This window comes from Photinus pyralis, unplaced genomic scaffold (genome assembly GCF_008802855.1).
Source record: "Photinus pyralis isolate 1611_PpyrPB1 unplaced genomic scaffold, Ppyr1.3 Ppyr1.4_LG3a, whole genome shotgun sequence".
Classification (NCBI taxonomy): Eukaryota; Metazoa; Arthropoda; class Insecta; order Coleoptera; family Lampyridae; genus Photinus; species Photinus pyralis.
Window position 1 is genome coordinate 6,864,987 of NW_022170509.1, and position 21,818 is coordinate 6,886,804.

Here is a 21,818-nt window from a genome sequence, read left to right on the forward strand (position 1 = left end):
TCTGACTATATTACTCTGAATGTTTAAAATGCGTTCTGAAAGAGATGAACAAATTTTCAGCATGCTGGGGTAATGGGAGATGATGTAAAGCTCGCGTCTATCACAAAAGTGTGAATTCACTTGGATCTGTAAATGTCACCAAAATCAATTCATTTAATTAACAGTAAAAGCAGTTAATTTTATGATGTAATAACGGGAAAAATGTGACTACATAAAGTTAATGAGGAAAGTGGCAAAGATCAAAGTTATATACTTACGCGTAAAGTTGATGACATAAGTTTCCGTATAACGTGAAGATTTTTCACTTTCTTCTCTCTTGGAAATACAAAGCGAAGCGGAACCTTTTTAAACATTTATTTTAAGTGTTTCGATAAACACTTAGGAATGTAAATATCACTTAAAAAGCCAAGTGTGTAATTGCATTTGTAGGTAATGCCACTTCTCTTCTCGACAAAAAGGCTACGGTTAGTCAATCAGTGAACAATGGTCGCGCTGTTTGTCAAACATTAAATGGTAGATTTAATTATTAGGTCAAGTAAAAAGCACTTTACCAACTTTCTCGGTTATGTCGCTATAATTATTTGGTTCGACCACGATATCCAGTATCCACCCACTAACTCGGTTTTTAAAAATAAGTGGAAGAGGAAAAATAAAGCTTGCAAACATTACAAAACGAGTTTTATTAGAAGATTATGTAATATAAATAAAATCAAAAATAGTGACTACACACAATGGCGATAGCAATGATAATTCGAAAATTATTAGCGTCTTGATGCTACATCCACTTTTTATTCTATAGTACGCGTTAGTACTGCAGCAAGAGATCGATAAAAACCAAACAATGGCAACCAAAACTTACATTTTACAAAATTAACATAAAGTATAATAACCAATTTTTAATAACAAAAACAGTCTCATTTAACATTAACATAATGATGCAAAGAATGGGAAATATAATACAATGAATGCGGACTGGCCTGGTGCATCATTAATTTGGCGCGGTATCACGGTAAGTAACACTTATAAGCCGGTTAACTCATATTTACTTGACTGTGCGCCAAGACCAGGATATCCTTTTTTTCCTTCGGGAATCGAAGTTCGCGACCCGCGATTCGAGCTGACTCCAATTCGCGTTCGGCTTGATTTAATTCCCGTCGTAAAGCACCTTCACATTCTTGTTCACGCGCAATCCAATCGAGTGCCATTTGCGATCTCATGTCATCGTCAAGGGCGCGATTGGAATAATGCGCTACCACTTCCTGTCGACTGCACTGACGTTCCCGCATCGCTTTCAGACTTCCGTTCCAATGCAAAAGTTGAAACACAGTCATCAGCTCTTGAAATTCTAACATCGTCCTGCCCTTATTCGATTCGAGCATGAAGCGAAACGCACCAATTCCGGTATTGGGGTTGTCCGCTTCTTCCGGGTCGCCTTTAAAAGATGACCGCGCCTCGGCAACCGCCTTTTCGATAAAGTCGTCAGAAATTCGCCGAGAAGGGTGCTCGTTAAATACGGAATTCATTAAAGCTATTTTGGCCGCACTACGACGAGCTTCTGCTTTCGTGGGACAATTCTTTAGGGGAAAAAATACGATTAAACTGAAAGTCTAACGTGAGTGTGAACTAAAAAAGCAAATACATTAACAGGTTCGGTAAGCGATGTTGACAAAAAACACGAACTATGTTTGACTTGAAAATGTTTACTTAGAGCGTTACCTGAAAGCTTCCAAAGCAGGATCCTCCAGGAAGGGTCACGTAGCATACGTAAGGTTGGGCGTTCGAAGGTACGGATTCGTAGATAACAAGTGCACCATTTCGAAGATCGGCACCCCTGGCTTGCTTCATCTGCCAGAACTCCTGCAGGGTCTCCACCACGTTCACTGCAACAAGAAGTTACAGCCTCAGAACGCATCCCCTAAAACGGATTACCTGCTCTCATCGCTAATGAATCTAACTGACTGATTTGATAGTAAACGGGACTCGTAAATAATAAACGTATTGTTAACGCAAATGTATAAACGCGACTACCGTTGACATCTTTGTAATGTTAAGCGCCAAAACAAAGCATTGTGTGCTGCTGATTATAAGTGGCAGTGAATTCAGCGGCAACCTTTGCGTCTGCTCGAAGCCAGTTTTTAAACTTTTAATGGTCCAAGTTACAGTTCAAACTAAATTTATGCTGCATACACAACTTTTTGCTGTCTGGCTATGTCATGTGAGATGCCTCAGCGGTCTGCGCCCCGCTCGCATCGCCCACTGTTAAACATCGCGAACATGCAAGATACACTATGGATGTCACTCCCACCCGCAGTCGCGGCCAGCTATTTTAATTGAATTTACACGGTGCATATTGACAACAAGTGTACCGTTCTTGTCGCAACTGCTTCAAGAGGACATTTATAATTACCGGGGGCCGTATTTCGTTCGAGCTAGCAAATTTGCAACGGTTACGTAAAGCGTATGCAGTTTGTCGTATTTTGTGATGATGCACTTACCGCGGTAACCCATGTCATCATACAGCTGTAACATCGAGGACGTGGGGCAGCTCCACTGCGGGTCCGGGTACACCATCATATCAGAGGCCGGCACTTGGCCGGCGGGTTCAAGGATGCGCCGCGTAATGAGATCGCGGCTCGCACATGCACTCTTCATCAATGAGCACTGCACTTCTGCGCGCGTTGCATGTTGTTGCTATGGCAGTGGCAACAGCACCGGCTTCTCCCCGGCTCGCTCCACTGCCTGTGCCGCACCAGCGATTCGCAACGATCTCCCTAAACTTGCTTGCTCTTACACACCGTTCGGCTAAACCTCGACGGGACGAAGACAGAGCACCGTCGAGACAAGAAGCTGACCGGATTGGCAGCTGAAACGGAGAGGTCAGAACGCCGCTCCTTTGTGCCAGAACGAGACCTCCGAATCAATATAAGTTGCCTGACAGAATTCTCACGAGAAAGAGGACGGCACTTCTGGTATTTCAATTGCACTACCAGCATTTAAAGCTAAATAGGTTTGTAAAGCACACCTCCGACTTCGATAGTAACATCCGCAAAAGCGTCCACCGGGGAGCCCGTAACACAATACAACCTTGCGATACCAATACTACGATTATCAGACCGAAGTTCGATCGCACAACAGATATTTGCACACTACCGATGTTCTAGTGCCACTGACGGCGAGGTGCGGTGCAATCAATGGTAGCGGATACCCGTCTCTTTGCCCGCCGTGCCCCAATATCGTTTATCATAGGAAATCGATTAAATTTGATTGTTCGAACTCGATTAAGTATACGCCACGCACAATCACCAACTCCATTCTTTTATCTAATTAAGAATTTTTATTAATTTACTCCGCACTAAAACGGTACCCGCTCCTCGTCTACCTCATTACTATTCATCGATAATCCCACAATATCGCAAAAGTATCATGCGTTGTTGTACTTTTAATACCTTCAAATTATCAAAACCGGAATTAACGCAAAGTGGTTGACGAATTAATTTCGCGCACCTCGGCGACGAAATTACAATTACAAATTGACTTTCTACGTACCCCATTATTATTTATATATACAAACATATCCCCGTTTTCCTTTCGTAAATTTACGCCGTTATTGAAATAACTTCTCGATATAAATTGTTTTATCTTGCGCAGGCCACATTTTATATTTAGTACAAAAAGTCGGTCATTGAAATCAGGTTTCGTTGCTCTTCGCTCATTGAAATCTCTTATTTAACAATTCAAAATTAAAATAGATTACTTCGTATTTTCTGGTACTTCCTTTATGTGGGTGGGTAGCACATTCACAAAGTTCTTTGCAAACCTTGACGCACCCCCCGAGTAGATTTTTATTTCCGCAAATAATACCAAAGTTAGTATAGTCTGGGTCGTGTGCGTATTTGCATGAATTTAAGAAAATCGGTCAATATTAAAGGTGCCCATTCAAATTAATAAGTGCGAAATACTGGTTCGATATTAAATAAAACTAGCTGAAAGTGATCGATTTGGAAGCAAGAAATGTCATTTCTTCCCTTACGTCGGAGGTGCCTGGACTGTTCGTAGAATTTCCACTATACGCTGACCCGATTATGTCGATGGTCAAGTCACCGACCATGGACATTACGCCGAATAGTCTGCTATGGGCAGAACGCCGATCATGGCCCCATAACCGAGGGTCACTTGCATAGATCAGCGAGCTTAGGCTGTCTTTAGTTCGCGTGATATCACCAAGGTAGGCCAGGATGAAGTAGGGGTGCAGGTATTCTTCTAGGTGGAAGCTTACGAAAAACGAGGACCATCAGATCATTATCTCTCGCTTTAAATCTACAAATAATTTTTGCATTGTTCTGTTTTATTAGCTCATTTCCACAAAAATAAAAAAAATGCGCTATTGTGGCCACTTTGTTTTTCAAATGCTTTTGAAGGTGTTTAGCTATATTAGTCAATCATCTGCACTTTTACCGAACAATTCGTCTAGCTACAGTGCTGTAACTTTGCAGTACATTGAATATGTTTTGTTTCCTCGTTGAGTTTGTTTCAGGGTTGTAACCAGAGGGGGTTGAAAATAAACCTACAGTCTTTGGTCTTTGACTTAGGGGAAAAAGTTGCATTTTTCGATTTTTGGATAAAAGTCTATAATTTCTTTGCTTATTAAGTTATCGGAAATATGATTGTTGAATAAGTATACGGTCACCGAGTAAAAAAGTTATCGGACCTCATTTTTTAAATGGAATACCGTGTATATTTTAGTCTAAACAGACAGCATACAAAATTCTCTTTTCAAAACTATATGACATCAGATATGATAAAAAAAGATTCAAGGGATTCAAACAAATTTTAAAAAATACAAAAAATTGTGAAATGTTTGAAGAAAAATAGGCTAAAAAGACCAAATCAGCCATTCTTTAGTGAAACATCGAATACGTTTGTAGCTTGTTGATTGGCGTCACTGTTGAAAATGATGATAATTCACAGTACTCGAATAACCAAACATTGCAACTGTTGCATATAGCTTCTACGTTTTTTAAAGAGCTTCCTTTTGATCATATAAAAGTTTGAAAACATTTTGAGATATACTCGATGTTGCAAACCAAACTGGCCTTGTCTTTTATTACTGAGTTATGGACAAAAGTTGTTTAGTGTACAAACGTTTGTTTGTAATGGTTGTTACATAATCTGCCGTTTGAAATATAAGTATACGGAGTCAGGTAAAAAAGTTATCGGATCTAACCTCATTTTTTAAATGGAGCAATTCAAAAAAATTCAAAAAGTTTTTGAAAAAAATTACAAAAATTGGCAGGGTCGCATAAACCGTGATTTCCGTCTTTATCTTTCAAATTAGCTGAGATACACTGCAGTTTCAACCAAAATAGGACATACTGTACAATTTCAGTATTGTTTGCAAAGTACAAATGTCACCCAATTTTGAATAACGTAATGAGAAGTTTTGAATCTCAATACATTTCTTTCTTTTGAAACAATGTTCCGTTTTCAATGCTATAAAAATCCAACCCTAATTTTTACATAAATGGAAAACACTCTTGATGAAAATGTAGTTACTATTTAAATTTGGTCAGTGTTTCCAAATTTAATGTGACATTGAAACACCTCTTATTACTCAGTTGTAGTAACAAGAAGAGACGACCCTCAGCGAAAATGTACCTAATACGTGTAAATTAGGTGTAGGTAATGGTTCTTGTTGTTTGCAATGCAAATTTATATGTTTATAAATTAATTACACCAGAATAAAAATCTTTTTTTATTAATAAAGAAATTTATACAAATTTGCTAAGTGTATTAAAAATACACGTTACATACAGTTTAGTGGTAATCATATAAAAAGGAATGTCACATCAGCCATGACCCATAATCCCTTATCCATGATACTAAACGCATATTAGGCGTTGGAAAAATCGCCCATTGTGTTCAGTTTTTCCACATTATCTTAGGTAATTTACTAAAACTTAATTTCAGATGCCCGTGCAGTGGAGGAATATGATTACCGCTATATTCCAGTAGCGCACCATTTAAACATACTTTGGGGTTTCGGTACGTGTTTATTCATAGATTTTAATAATTACCTAAGAACAGTGATTATACGTGTTAATTATAAATAATTATACTTCATCCACTTGCATAAATTCATGGAATGCGATTCTAATGATTTGTACTTACTTTTACGTTGGACATCTTGGCAGAACCATTAATTATTAACATGACTGCTGCATACACCTCTAGGCATATTGCATAACGTGTCATGTTTTGTTTATATCTAACTTTTGCACGCCCGTGTACATATAAAACAGAAAACCATGATCGTTATTTATTGTCTAAGACCCCTTTATTGCTATCGAGCGTGGTTTTCCTATTTGCCCGGTTTGAATTTTGACTGTGCTCTGGCACATTCCTCCACTACACGGACTTCTGAAATGAAGTTTACAACCTGCAAAAGCTATGCACACTATATTAGGCAGGAATATTGATTAGGTACGCTTTGGTATTGGCACACTTGGTATATTCTAGTGACAAAATTCAGACTAAATCATTTGGTAGTACCGAAATGGGATTATCTTTTCCAACTTCTAAGCTCAACCTTTCGTCCTTTACTTGAAACCACTTTTTGTGGAAGACCTTTCTAAGTTTGAAAATACCGTATGTCAAAATGTGCAGGAAGACCACGAAGACGCACACAACTACACATACGATTGCTGTCATCTCTCCTTTGCTCCAATTTAAAATAGGGTAAATTGCCGGCGTCTGGTCCCTAAAACCAACTTGACATTTTATGCGGGGGTTAAATTTCTATCCCAAGTACGTACTTGCCAGTTCCTCCCGAAAAGTAGTATATAATAGTAAAACAAATGTAGCAACCTCCAAAGATTAATGGCCAGTAAAAATGAATCAATCGTACGGGATGCCTTGCTACGCATAATTCGATGAACATTATCACAGAGTTGAAAGCGTGAACAATAATATTCACAGCGCTTAACGGCACATATTTCGCTGTAAATAACGTAAGAATTTTAAAGCCATATTAATAACTTTAAGTGTGAGTAAAATAATAACTCGTTTCCGGATTGCATACTAAAACAATGCGTTTATTCCTACAACAGGAATTCTCCCAGAATTCAATCCAACAATGCGGAACAGAGTTAATAACTTTTAACAAAGATTAAACAACCTTTTAGTTACCTACCATCATAAAGTAAAGTCCAGTAAACGATTGTGATTCCAAACGCTATATCTGTTGCAATAATGTTCGTAACCCAATAGACTTTATATAGTCCGAGGATTTTATGATCTTGACTGGTCGATGTTTCTGAAACGAAAATAATGATTTCGATTGTAAGAACATAGACCATCTTACCAGAATCGTGCGATGGAACCGAATAGCATATGGTTACCATAGTGGTACTCAAAAGTGATTGTATCGTACACATCGTAAAACCCCAATTAGTAAGATATATTAACCACTTTGCGTGATTAAAATTTGGCTCATTTAAATGAGGTATGTCAATGATCGACACCACCCAACTGACAATAAAAAATATGGTTATTGCCCACTTATAGATTAAATATAGTAAAGTTGGTTTGGAACTTGTTTGCCACTAAAAATAATACAATTTATAGTTAATAGACTTCATGGTGTCTACAGAATGTAAGGTAATAAATGATTACACCATTATGTGTCGTATTTACGGCTAAACCATTTTGTCTATTTATAAATTTTAAACACTAGCTAATTCCTAACAGCAGCTACCAGCAAAAGACCTCCGCGCAGTAAAATAACCAACAATTTTCTCCTACTCCAGTGGTGAAAATCATAAGAGAAAGCTTCAAACCACAAAAGATCTTTAAAACTGGAAAAATATGGTCAAGCTTAAGCACTTAAATGTTATTTAAAATTGGGAAATGAGCCGATGTACAACGATGATTCATCCACTTCTTATTGAGTTAGATAACGGGAACACTTTCATTCAGAAGGTCATAAAGGCATAAAACCAAAATTACTAGACAATTATAATTTAAAATCCAACAACACCGTCTTAATGTTTTTTTAGGATTTCAAGTTGCTAAGTAACTACAAGGTTAATTAAGTATCTACTTTTGTTTTATGCGTATGTCCTAGTATTTTGTATGGGAATAATTATTTTCCCAACAAGTATAGGTATTGAACAAGCTATAAGGTCACATTATGCTTGACAACTCCGCCGTAAAGTGTACATTAAATGATAGCAGCGAATAAAGCCCGACATCCAAGGTAGTGATTATAGTAATTGCGATTTTTGAAAATAATGAAAAACCGACCTTTTGTTATTAACAAATGATTGTTTTTCATTAGAAGAGCAACGTTCATGCTCAAAAATGGCTTGGGAATTGTTATCCAGACTCTGTTCTATTGAAATAAATTTGTGGCTGAAGTTCTCCAGGTGATGTACCCAAGTAATCCCCATGAAAAGTCAATAATTAAAAGTGCGTTAAGGTTGGTGATAAGTTTTTCATTTGCTTCCAATGGAGCAAAAACATCAACGTATCGAATATGCATGGCGCTGTGGGCGATGCTTAGTCGAAATGTGTTTTACTCCGGAATCAAATTAGAGAGCCTCTGGTGAAAGCCGTCCGAATCGTTAGGTTCTGCACTTTGGATCAAAGGTCCATGGAAAGACATTTGGAGAATGTCCTGTAAAAAAAAGTAAATCTGCAAGGTATTGATGATACCAATAATGGTAACATTGAAAATTAATCTCTTCCTCTAGACTGCATCCTAGGTAAAAACCCAATCAAAATCTTCACTCAACAGCTGTGGCGTAGGAGCCATTCAACGAAAGTGGTCTAAAAATTATACAAACCTGACTTATAACTAAGAAATAAAAACTTCACCCTGTCCGCAGTCATAATTATTCGAACAAATTAAGATCGTCGTTTAATTTAAGTGCTAGAGGCAGGTTGTAGCGAAGTGTACAAATTTTGACATTTATTTTCTCAATAAAAATCATTTTAACATTAATTTTCTGTTAATTTGGTCATAAATATTAATAAAAAACAGCAGACTCATCAATATATTTACTGTAGCTGAATATTCTATAGCATTTCAAATATTAAAATTAATATTAAATACGGTACTTACTTGTGAAAGCACGAATACTGTCGGACGGCGATATTCCATAGAATACTGCGCGGTAGTAAATTTCTTCTTCCATAGCTCGAGCATGTTTCTGAAAAAAACACTAAAATAAATGTCACTTTTATGACCAAGGTAACATAACATAACATCTAAAGCTCATGTCAGCCTTATTATAGTTATTAATTCCACACCACGAAGCATACGTACTTCCTTTAAAGGAAGTTTTATCTCATTGGCAATTCCCACACACATCAGAGCGAAAATGAAATTTCCCAATTTGTACCAAGGTATTGAGAAAATTCTCATAGCGCACATATCAAATTGATCAATTACCGGCTATTGCTATTATAATTCAAGTGCACAAAGGGTTACGATGATCGACATTAATGTGGGAATGTTAGCTCTGACTGATTATATGTAGGAATAGCAAATAAATAAATCTCAAAGATCTGATCGTGACAATTAGGTCAATTTCGTGGTTTTAATTGACCCTATTAAAAGATGTCGTGTTCAGATATTAGATAAAAAGTTGTTTTACTGTCTTTAAATGTGGTATTAAAATATTTCTCTTAATCACGGATAACTTTTAATTAACATAACTTCTCGGGATTCACACAAGTTTGCCGTTTCAAAAATTGAAAGCGGAAGCAAAAGGCTTCTATTTACAGTCGCTTAATTTTGGAATACACTCTGCACTCAATAAAAGCAGAAGAACAAGATTGTTGGCGTTTCCGTTAAGTTTAACGATGTTCAAAGATTTGTCATGTTTTTTTCCCGTTTCGGATTGGATAAATTCCAAACTGCAATCCACAGGTTGGAAATATAACAAAAAATATTCCCTCATTATTCTTTAGGAACCGATTTTTAATCAAAATACGCCTGAATGTTCAGGAAATGTATGATTTTTGGTTAAAATTATTTTGTTCTTGTAATATAAATGAAATCTTAGCTTATTTATGCGGCCCGATTAGACAATGAAATTTACCCTATAGGAAGACTTAATACCATTGTATTTATAAATACAATGCTTGTTTTAAATTTTCTGCTGCTGTTGCTGGTTGTTGCCGCTCTTTGACGCTGACCACGCTCCAGTAGAGACGACTGGGTCGATTTTAATAATGATCTGTCCTTGAACTGGGCTGAAGTGGCATCTGTGCCTTTGAATGTTTAGCCAGAAAAAGGGCCTTTTATCCTCAAAATTAAAAAAAAGGGGTGGAAATCGAGTTACCATGTCCATAAACTTCAGGGCCCAAACAAGACTTCATCTTGGGGGATTATTGTTTACGGGTTGCGTTTTGGGTGTGTTTGATATACAAATTTATGAACGTTTTTCATGCGTATTTGATTTATTATTTGATTCAAATGGCATCTACTAATTAAAATGCATGATAATTTTACAAGTTTACATTATACCAAAGAGTAACTAATAATTATTCTTTGATTATACCATGTTTATTCGATGTTTCATTATTACTGTTTTATATTCATGCAAAAGGAAAGTATTTCATTTGAATTTGTTGAGAATGTAGACGGCAACCCATGGGCTCAATTTATTGGAACACTCCTGCGTACGACATGGAAAATCGCAGCTACGTACCTACCTTGGGGTATCGTGCCGTTTCGACCTCGGACGTATTTTTAGCGCATTTTTGCAAAATTTTTTTTTTGTAAAAAGTAGCTTTTAATCTCACTTTGGCTGGCTGGCTGGCTTGGCTGGCTGGCAGTAAATGCGCGCCCGTAGAAAAACGCTTGTAAAAAGACAAGGAGTGTACATGTAACTATCGGGCCGTGTAATTAAGACGTTAGGGATGGGGCTACAAGATTTGGAGTCGACGACATCTGGACGCCATCCCCGAGCGTATTATACTAACCTGGAGATTTTTCAGTTTTTATCTATCTTCTTCTACAGTTTTTCTCCGATTGTTTTCAAATTGGTGTCGTCGGGAAGATCTTGTCAACGCGCACAACTCCTGCGTGGCGGAATTTGTTTTTTTTTCCTAGGGGCGAAATAAACCACCTTTTGCGCGGCGCGCTTCGAGGGGTAGTCGACTTTGGGCGCCCAAAAGTTTCTTACAGCGCGAAATCGCGGTCTCTCTTTCTCGTGTCACTAATAGAAGGTCGAGCTATGTGAAGTACCCAAAAGTTGAATACGATTTTATGCCGGGATTTTAGCGAAATCTACCAAAATGTGAATTACGAATGAACGGGACGTCGGAACTGTGTATCGACAAAGGGAATGTGGTAACCCCCGACGAGATCTTACTGATGGTGGAGTCAAAACTTCAAACGCGAATTGCGAGTGCACGGTAAGTGAGAAAATGGTACCGACAAAGTGAACGTGGTAGCTTTCGGCAAGATCTTATTGATGGTGGAGTCAATAGTGGTAAAACACTGATCTGCCACACAAAAATGCGCTGAAGTCCCTTCGATCTCACACGAGGACTTTGATAATTTTTTTAAATTGTCTGCCAGTTGGCAGGTTCTTAGGCTCCTCCATAACTCCCGATCCCTTGCCTCTCTCTGCATCCCCACATAGCCCTTCTTCAGATCATCAATCCATTTCTTTTTTCTTCATCTTCGCTTCCCTCCGCCTTCCATCGATTCCTCTAATCCGCCCCTTAACATTCCTTCACCCCTCAACACGTGGCTTATCCAGTTTCCCTTAATATTGCTTAACAGTTGTCTTTCTTTTCCTGCTGTTCTTAATACTTCCTCATTTCTAACCTTATCACTTCATTTTATATTTAACAGCCTCTTTCAAATCCACATCTTGAATGCTTCCAGTCTCTATAATTCTCTTTTATTTAATGTCCATGCCTCACACCTATACAACAGAACACTCCAAACCTGGGACTAATCTTACGGTATTTTGCGTACACGCAAGAACTAGAGACGAATGGTCACACCCCCGCCTTCACCCTTACCGCCCTCAGCACACCACACCGAACGAACCCAAAGTTACGTGCGGACGTTTATCCTTTCTCTTCAACCTTTACCAAATGCTGTCTGATTGTTACGAAACTGTTTATTTAGCGTTGCTCTATTTTAACTGTAGAGGGCTGAGGATTAGCACAAATCCGTACGGTCGACCTGCGGCCGAATCCCAGACTCGTAATTAGGAGTATTAGGACGAAGCAGCAAAGGTGGCAGGTATTCTTCTAGGTGAGACCACCAAATTATTATTTAAAATAACTGTAAGTTTATGTTTTTAAAGTTATTAATTTACAAATGATTTTGTGTTATTTTTGTACGTCAATACTCTGTGGTTAAATTGTTCGATACGATCAGTAAATGGAGCTACACTGTTACATAACGATTCGTCTATTGGAGTGTTTGTCGTTTTTACTGTACTTCAAATTTTATCGTTTGATTTTGTTTACAAGTTCCAGAGCCCATAAGTACACTGAAAAGTATAACCCCTTTCCGTTTCAAAAATTCAAAAAGATTTTTTAAATAAAAACTCACTTTTACATAACTATTTCTGTATTCATCTATTGTATGAGTCGTCACTTTTATGGCACTTCAAATATGTCTGCTTTACTTTTAATTTTGTTTACAGGGTCCATAAGACACTCTTTAATTACCCTTTTCGAGTCGAAAAAATACCAACTTTTTCGAAAAGTGGCTTTTTCATAATTCGTCTATTGCGAGGATTGTAATTTTTGTGGTACTTCAAGCATTTTTGCTTTCTAGGTTGACTTTGTTTACCGAATCCACAAACCACGCTTTAATTGCACATAAAGGTATACCTTCTTCTCGTTACAAAAAATATAATTTTTTAAATAAAAACTTAGGTATATATTTACATACCTAACCATTCGGAGGGCGGTTATTTTTAAGATATATTACACTCGTATGCCCTATGTTGAGTAGGTAAATTTATATTTTTTGTAAGAAACCATGAACCATAGGTTCCGGTGGTGGGGGTGGGGGGCAAGATCACGTGCTAGGTGGGGGTGAATCCCGTCTGGTCAGTACGGGTCTTGCCCAACTTCCAGTATTTTCCTCGCTGTTAGACTTAGAAGGACATTTAGATCTATAGGGATGGCTTCTAGGTAGACTACCGTTTATACAAGAAAATTGACAAAAATTGGTCCAAATAGACGTAGAAACTTAACTCCCAAGGGAGCCTATGTGTGCTGTTCCTCCAAATACCTTAACCGCTGACTGAGACCGATATGGCGTGCTGGTTATCATCCCTTGTAGCCGGATATTGATCGATATATGATCGAATTTGGTACTCAATATGCAATACAAATATGTAGTATTAAAAACAAGTGTCGGAGTGGGTTCTATTAGATTAGATGTCATTTGGGGATTCTCCTAGTACGTGTCAAATGTAGCTACGCAGAATTGTCAGTAGATCTTCAGTAATGTGAATTCCCCATTAAACAACACTCCGAGGCAATTTTTATAAATGAAAATAAACTGCGTATTTAAATGAAAATAAACTGCGTATTTTCTGCATTTCTTTGTATTGTTAAAAATTTGTTTGACGTATAGAAAAATTAAACGTAAATGTGCGAAATATCATTATACTGTTGAAAAATTATAGCAAGACGGTTGGTGAATACCTCAGCAGCACATATTCCGGTAGATTATTTATGGCCGTGTTTAGTATTTAAAACTATTAAAAAGCAGCAAAATCGTGACTCGTTAGTTCCCACTTGCTTTTAACTACTTTAAATCGAACTGATAAGCTGTTATTATCTTGTTAAAGAACATTATTGGTGCTGTATATATTCTGATGGTTTTAATCCTATCTGGGAGGAGTAAGAAGATGCGATCGCGGTTCCATAACGGAGCCAAAAAGCTCGCGTTGCCATATTTTCACACCGAGTTGAAAGTATTTTTAGTTGAATTTCGACCACTAAAAAGCTGTTTAATATTTACGTAACACTAATTTCTTCTTCAACATGACGATCACGACCCACGTCAATTAGTAAGATTGGGCATTCATTATGAAGATACCGTATATCTGTGTATTCGCTTGAACTTTAAAGGGACCGGAAGCGCGATTTTGTCATGCACTACACTTTAGGTAGTCTTAGAAAAAAAGGAGGTGTTAAAGCTTCTTTTTTAAATTTATGTTAGTTCTATCCAAGGAGTCGATTACCTTAATAAAAAAAGGAAACAGTTATTTTTCTAGTTCTTTGCTTTATACTGACATAAAGAAGATTGTATTTTAGAATTCTTTCAATTAACAACGCACTTTCATTTTCTTGTAATTATGTTCAAGTTGTTAGTGGAACTTATTAATTAGGAACTATTCCCACTTCGGCCTGATTACCTACAGACGATTCCGTTATAATTGGAAGTGGGCACTTGTATAAACGTTCATTTACACCCAAATGTAGGTGTTGGTTTATTCAATTCGTCAGCTTTACAAACATTAATTCAAATTGCCCATTAGTAAGTCCAAATTTGTATTTTATTTAGCGGGAAAATCAATAGCAATAACAGTAAATCGCAGTATCGTTATTAATTTTTACATTTGTATACAGGTTAACTTTTCTAAAGTTTTACATCTGGCGTTTGTTGCATCAACTGTATGGTCAATTCCCGTCAGCTTAAACAAAAGATTTTTCGAGGTCATTGCAAAGTTGCTCTATAAATTAAAAATAAAAAAAAACCTGAATAGGGAACTGTCGAATTGACGCTGTTCCCATTTCCACCCACTCGAATCAATTATATAACATGTTTAGCTTTCCAAAATTGTCGCCTTATTCAGGATTCATGACGTAATGGAAGGGTGATTCTGTCGGTAGGTGGAACACAAAACTAAATTTACTCGCTTCAGGATCTCTCAAAATAGCATTATCCACTTGATTAGTCATTCGGTGACTCATAAATCAAGTGCAGAAATTATTTTAATTGATTTAGTAACTGTGGATCCAAAATTCTGTAGTTTACGTTGAGCATTTATCTTCAACTACCGAGTACCGACGCTCAACCATGATTTTTTCTAAAATTGCAAGTTTGTCATGCGTCTTGTGATTAATAGGATGTCTACGTGCATTTTTAATTATTACTAGTTGCACAGATCTACCTTCCAATGGGATTTTCATAATATGTAAATTTGTCGTGCGAGTCCAAACTGAAAATTTGTGTTTGTAACAATTTATTTTTACGTACGTGTCTTTAACCTTGTGATGAGTCATAATAAGGTTGTTAAGTAAGCTTGTACAACAGCGTGTCTGCGAACTTTACTTAACTCCAAAAATTTACATAAGTGTCTTTACAATTTCTTTCAGCTTACATTCTTGGGGGTATTTACTTGTAGTAGGTAGGTTTTCAAATTCAGTGCACTCGTACGTGCCATAACCTCTTCTACTGTTTTATCAAATTGAAAACCTCATATTGTCTACGTTTTCAGTTTCGTCAGGCATAGCAAATGGACGCAACCTTCTCAAAACCTTCAAACCCACCTATTAACGTCTTTAGATTTTTGGTAGTTTATATAATGAGATTTAGCACATTATCAAAATTCAAAGTCATTGAAGAAATCAATTTCTAACTCTACAACGACACCGGCCTTTTAAATATGCGACTTTGAAAAAAGTCAAGGGCCCTTTGGATTTTTTTACGAAGTACTAACCTAACCTAATAGCATTGCCTGGCATTTATCATTTATTAGAATAGAGCACGTTAAGACCAATAGCCACACGGTTTTTTAGAATTAGGTATTTGTCGCAACAGAACATTTCCGTTTTCTCTTAGGGCTTTTCTGCTACCAAACTAGGCACTCTTTCTAAATAAAAATAATTCAATTGAGAGCTAAGCCTGCTAAGTTGCTCCCTCCCTCAATTTTTTCCCAACAAGTATGGAACTAAAGGGGTTTAATTTTATTTTAACTGTGCCTCTGTTTTGTTCGGATCACAACTTACAATTACTTGATGCACGACACAATCCTGATTAAATTAAATTTCCATCTTCAGTAATGGTCAGGGGTTCGATGTAGGCTAAAGGGGTTGGAAAATTAAACTTTGTCGACGGTATTGTTAACATAGATAAGTCTTAGGAGCTGTTTATGGTCCACATTTCTGAAGATGACTTCATCTTTCACGGCCTAAAATGGCTTTCAGATCATGAAATACCACTTCCAAAATGGGTTTCCTCTAGTCCCAGTTTTGTTGTAAAGTGTAATACGTATCTGTTGCTCAACACTGGGCAGTACAATCAATAACAGAACACAAATTTAAATAACCAAATCAAAGATTTACATATGTCAGGACTAAGTAGGTATCTTTACAGTAAAAAATAGTAGGTTGTGACCTATGAGGTATGTGACTTTGGCATCTACTATTTTTCTTCAAACCAACATTGACATAGACAACTTCATATTGCCAACCTTGACGGCATATTGTCACCAATGTATAATTTTGTTTACAAAAGAGCCGACGCCCTTATTAATAATTCGTTGTGTGGTACCTGTCCAACGAGTATACCCGAAAAACCAAGTCATGATGACTTAAACGCAAAATTTGTGAACCTCGCAGCTGTGTTAATTATCACTGCAAATTATATAGTAAAAAGGGCGTAAAATGATAGAAGTGTAAGATACTCTCTATGAGAAAACGCAAGGAAAAGGAATTTGAATACTTTCTTCGCTTTATTATGAAGTCAATAAAATATCAATCAATGTGTCCATTACATTTTTATTACTATTGCAAAAGAACTTTCATAGAATGTAGTTTCACCTTAGCAAAACCATAGAGGACACCTGGATGCGATATTTTTTAGTCGCATTAAACGGTATAACACCTTAATAAAAGACGAAGATTATTATTAACTAGTCGTGCAGGTTGTTTAATTATCGGCTATTTATTTATTTACTGGTAATATTTTTATGGTACCAATTTTGGCACGTAGTTATTTATACCTCCAACAATTTAACTGCCTGAATCTTAATCGAGTTAGTTAATTGTTATATTGACAGTGTATTATGCGCTATTAAAATTGTACAATAGCAGCACATAAAAGGCACACCATCCGTATTAAGTTTATATTAATAGGTTTTTAATATCGATCAGTTTTACTATTCTTAACGAATATAGAGTGCTATTAAGGTTTAATACACAATAGCCAGCTGTAGTTTGTGTTGTCGGTAACGTATAATAGGATTTTCAATCATCTACAAAATATCACGTTGTATAGCAAACGTTACCGAAATAATTTGATTTTTAACGGTATGGTATAAAGGAAGTTTAAATATAACATGTAGGTATACAAGAAAAGCAGTTGCAAATGGCAAACGCACATTTTTCCTATAGGGCGTTAACATTTCGTAACAGAAAGCTTACAGGAGAAGGAGGACGCAATTACGACCCACCAAAGAGAAGAGGGAGAAGAAATAATCGACGAGTTTAGGGAAAAAAGATCACCATTTTCACAGCCGGTAAATTATAAAGACAGGAACCAGAAGCTCCACTAGTCCTCAGTGTGAAACAGTCAATTTTGGAGAAAACCACAACGGTCCGAACGCGTGACAGTAGATGAAATATTGGATTAATTAACCAGCTAACCCCAGGAAGAATATATGATGGATGCATTAGGACAGTTGAAACGGTTGAGTGCCACTCGATTATTGTGGAAGGGTTGGGGCGCACTAGATCGTTCTAATAATGGAAGTTATTTAGAAAGAATTGTTAGAAATAATAATAAGAATTCCCATCAACGAGAAAAAATTGTGTAAGAATGAAACCAGCAATTTGGGGAATTGAGATATTAAAAGGGGTAAAAGTCAAATTCGATGTTTAGGTTATATTGAATCTCGAATTTTGAATTTACTCGTATAATCTCCATCAATAATCCTGTGCCAGCCGTGCATCCTGAAGTATTTGACACTATAGGTTTGAAAATTGTTTGATGCCTAACTTTTTTGAAGTGCAACTCAGTATAGCATTTCATTTCAAAAATTACATTTTTCAAGATTACAGGAAATTAAAACACCCTGTATAACATAAAATAATTTCCAGTTGTGCATTTTAGCATTCCACATAAGTTTTTTCTACGCATGACAGGTCAGTCGTAATTTTCATTTGCCTTTCTCTGCATATTTTTCAATTGTAAAAGTGTAAAAATATACTTGATTATATTGATTGAATATACCTCGGAATATACAATTTGAAATGTATAATCACTACTGCTTAAACCCGAAATGATAGGAGAATACTATTTCGAGAATTTAATTATATGGTCCACTACTATTTTACCTCCATATCGCCAAAGTTTCAGGGGCGAACCTTACACAAGTTTATTCTAAGACAAATTGGGGACATTATAAAACAATTATGTGAACGCCTCTACCTTAGAGCAAAATGTATATTGAATGTTTTAGAAAAAAAAAATTATGTACCTTACTGTATATATGCATAAAATTTCATTTCCAAATAATAATTGAGCCAAAAATGCGCGTGGTTAGTATAGCACTCGTAAATCTTTATAGCGCCAGGTGATTTTTTGTACGCGACATTCGAAGATTTACTCTCGCGGCGTGAAGTAGAAAAATCCTTCACAGCACATGGTGATTTTTTGTGCAACACTCGGCGACGTTTTTTGGAACAGTTGAATAGCGACTTTCGCGGACCAAAAATAATAATCAAATTGAAGCGAAACACGTAGCGTTTTAAGCGACTTTTTTCCAGGTACTTAATGATATATCAAATATTTTTTTATAGAAAATCCATTAAAATAGTTGCTCATTTGAACATTATCCAAACTATCCTACCTTCTACCGTATTTGATTTTTGCATTTTTTAATAATTTTTTTAGTACTTATGTTGTATCACAAATTACCATAAAGCAAACTATTTGGAAAAGGTACACCCTAAATGGCTAATTAATTACGAGAGGGTTTCTTTAGCAAAAATGGTCTTCCATCGTCCAATTCCACTCCTGTATTGAAGTACAAATCAGTTGTATGGCTCTACTTTGTGGTGTGGTGGTCAATCGTCACTATCGAGCTTGGACTATACCAAAAGTGGTACAATTATGTACACTAAAGTATTATGGTACTGCCACATGCTGAGAATGTACACTTTTACTCATTACTTTCCATTTTGTTGCTTCATAATGGCAACACCAAAATCATTGGATTACGTGGTAAAAAAATTAGAAGGAAATGTAGCTAACCTTTTACTGACAATGAAATGCAAAGAATGACGTGTCCCGGTAGAGATCAAGCCTCATAATGGACCCGTATAAATTATTTCGTTTTATGTGTTGTCATATGAACAGCTCATAAAAGATTTGATTCTATAACGGTGCTAAGCTAAATTTAACGAGGGTCATTTCCTTCGGGAACAACTAGATTACAATATAATTTTGAATAGTTAATTAAATAAGCCATCTTCAAAATGTATTTTAATTACAACCGGAATATCGTATATTTAATGTTACTAATAACGGATTACGTATTGAACATTCGATAATAAATTAATCTGCACGATGAACAACTGGACATGACGGTTGAGTATTCAATTATTTATTATTAATTAATCAGCCGTTCTTGTTTGCGCGTATAATAGATTCTGTAATTGTTTTCTGTTTAAGTTCGTCTCATGCATGCTAGTAATAGTTTACGAACAATGACATCCACACGTTCAGTATTTCAATCAAAACGTAATAGAAGCGATTTTCCGCATTATATGATTTGCTACGTTGGGTAGAAATAAAGGATTACACTATACAGGATACATATTCCGAATACGCAACTAAAAGGAAAATGTACATAAATCAATTTTGAAGGTTATTATAAGATCATATTAGCCATTTTCTGTCATCATAACTGAATGAAAAATCATGGACTTTGACCAATAGAAATTTATGTAAATCGGGAAACAATTCAAAATTTCCGTGTAGGGAATCATAAGAAACTGATTGGGTGGTTCCCAATTACATATATAAAGTGGATTAGGTCACACCTAACTAAATCTTAAAAACTAATTCCCAAAACTTTAAATTGAACCATATTATTGTATAACAGCTAGTACAGCACGATTGATTGATTATTATAATTAAGGTGTTAATAACAATCTCCTTAGTCCTTTCTAGAATGATTAAGTGGTATACAATTGGTACGATAGCAATTATCCTCCTATCCTTTCTCTTACCGTGCAAATATTTAAACAAATTGCAAATAATTGAATGTTAGTCAATGATGAACTTAACAATTTAATATAAAAAGACGGACACAAGTCGAGATAAAGAAAATCAAAGTATTTCCTCTTCGTAAATTTTTTACGTTGCCTGTACACTGTACAGGGTTCTCACAACACATAATTCTAGCATGTAATGACTTAACAAATCTCACTTCTGTGTGTAAATTAGTTTTTTGTGTGCTACCAATATATAAAATGGCGAAACCGCATTTGAGGGCAAACATAATTTTGCCAGAAACACTTCGAAAATGGCCCCCCTACAACGGTAAACATTATTCACATCGTTGAACACAAATTTGAATTTGTATTTAAGTTTTCGGAAATAATTTGAAAATTTTCCATGTTGAACGTATGTATTTTGAAGTGTCGGTTCCATGTGACATATATTTCTGGTATGACATAGAGGCTCTAAGTCGGTTTGCTCTAAGTTCACAAATTTGTTGGTGTTCATGTATTGCAGCCGATGGTTCATTAAAAATGGAAAACACAGTTCGCACCCGGTCACCGACAGAAAGTATTTCCGCTGAAGGAATAGATTACAGGACAGATTATTACCCGGAAGACCGTTGACCAATCGCAGCGCAACCTTTTACGTGTAGCAGAGTGCAGTAGACGGAAGGCTTCCATTGAAATAACATCGTCGAAAGCTACACGAGTAATCTTCCCACCTAAGTGTACAGGGTTGTTCTACATATGTTAACTTTAAATACAACAGTTGTGGTTATCATAAATCGCCAGAAAATGAATATCAAAAAAACAACTGAATATCGCAAAGTAAAAATTGGAGATTTGGTAAATTTTAATGGAACGCCCTGTATATATTTCAAAAATTGAATAGATCTTTTCTTTCTGACAGAACACCAGTGGAGAAGGATAGCCACAGAGACCTGGACTTCTTTCGGCAAAAAAAGAAACCAATTTTTCTGAAAGGTCTAATATCCTTATGGATATTTTGTGCGTTTTCTCTTGCACTCGTTGTAATCTCTCTTATCATTTCAGATACGTCCGTTCTACGCCCAACGGGAATCAAAACTTAAGACGCTACAGAAGAGGGATAACCACAGGGACCTGGACTTCTTTCGGCGGTGGTAAAAACCAAACCAATTTTTCTCATTGGTCAAATTTTTGTTCCTTTTTTTATTGCCCTAATTGTAATTTATCTTGTCATTTCAGATTCGCCACTTCTAGACACAATTTTCCTCGTACGCCTAATTTGCTTGTGTATTTTTTGTGCCTCTTATCTAGCCCTAATTGAAATTCTTCTTGTAATTTCAGATTCAGTTATTTTCACGCACATCGGAAATCAAAACCTGACAATACGTTATACGCCAATGGAGAAAGATAGCCACAGAGACCTGAACACCTTTCTGCGGTGGTAAAAAAACAAAACCAATTTTTCACATAGGTCTAACTTGCTTGTGTATTCATTGTTCCTTTTCTCTTGCCCTAAAAGCCATTTCTCTTGTCATTTCAGATTCGAAATTTCGCAGAAATCAAAACCTGACAGGACCCCAGTGGAGAAGGATAACTACAAAGAG

General features: G+C 36.4%; 1 protein-coding gene across 15 annotated transcripts in view; it reads right to left on the reverse strand.

Moving 5' to 3' along the window:
- Positions 1-661: 661 nt before the first annotated feature.
- Positions 662-21,818, reverse strand: part of LOC116166284 (protein limb expression 1 homolog) — a 54,463-nt gene continuing 33,306 nt past the window's right edge. For 7 of the 15 annotated variants that reach the window (XM_031481173.1, XM_031481180.1, XM_031481178.1 and 4 more), the window contains exons 2-6: positions 9,122-9,209; positions 7,361-7,601; positions 7,190-7,312; positions 6,813-6,996; positions 5,740-6,757 (exon numbers count right to left, since the gene is read on the reverse strand). In XM_031481173.1, the coding sequence (XP_031337033.1) occupies positions 6,526-6,757; positions 6,813-6,996; positions 7,190-7,312; positions 7,361-7,601; positions 9,122-9,209 (868 nt within the window). In that variant the 3' untranslated portion in view covers positions 5,740-6,525. Of the gene's footprint in view, positions 1,575-1,716; positions 1,881-1,929; positions 2,457-2,495; positions 3,522-5,739; positions 6,758-6,812; positions 6,997-7,189; positions 7,313-7,360; positions 7,602-9,121; positions 9,210-21,818 lie in introns of those variants that run through there. The other 8 variants (XM_031481185.1, XM_031481176.1, XM_031481184.1 and 5 more) reach the window with 3 other exon arrangements.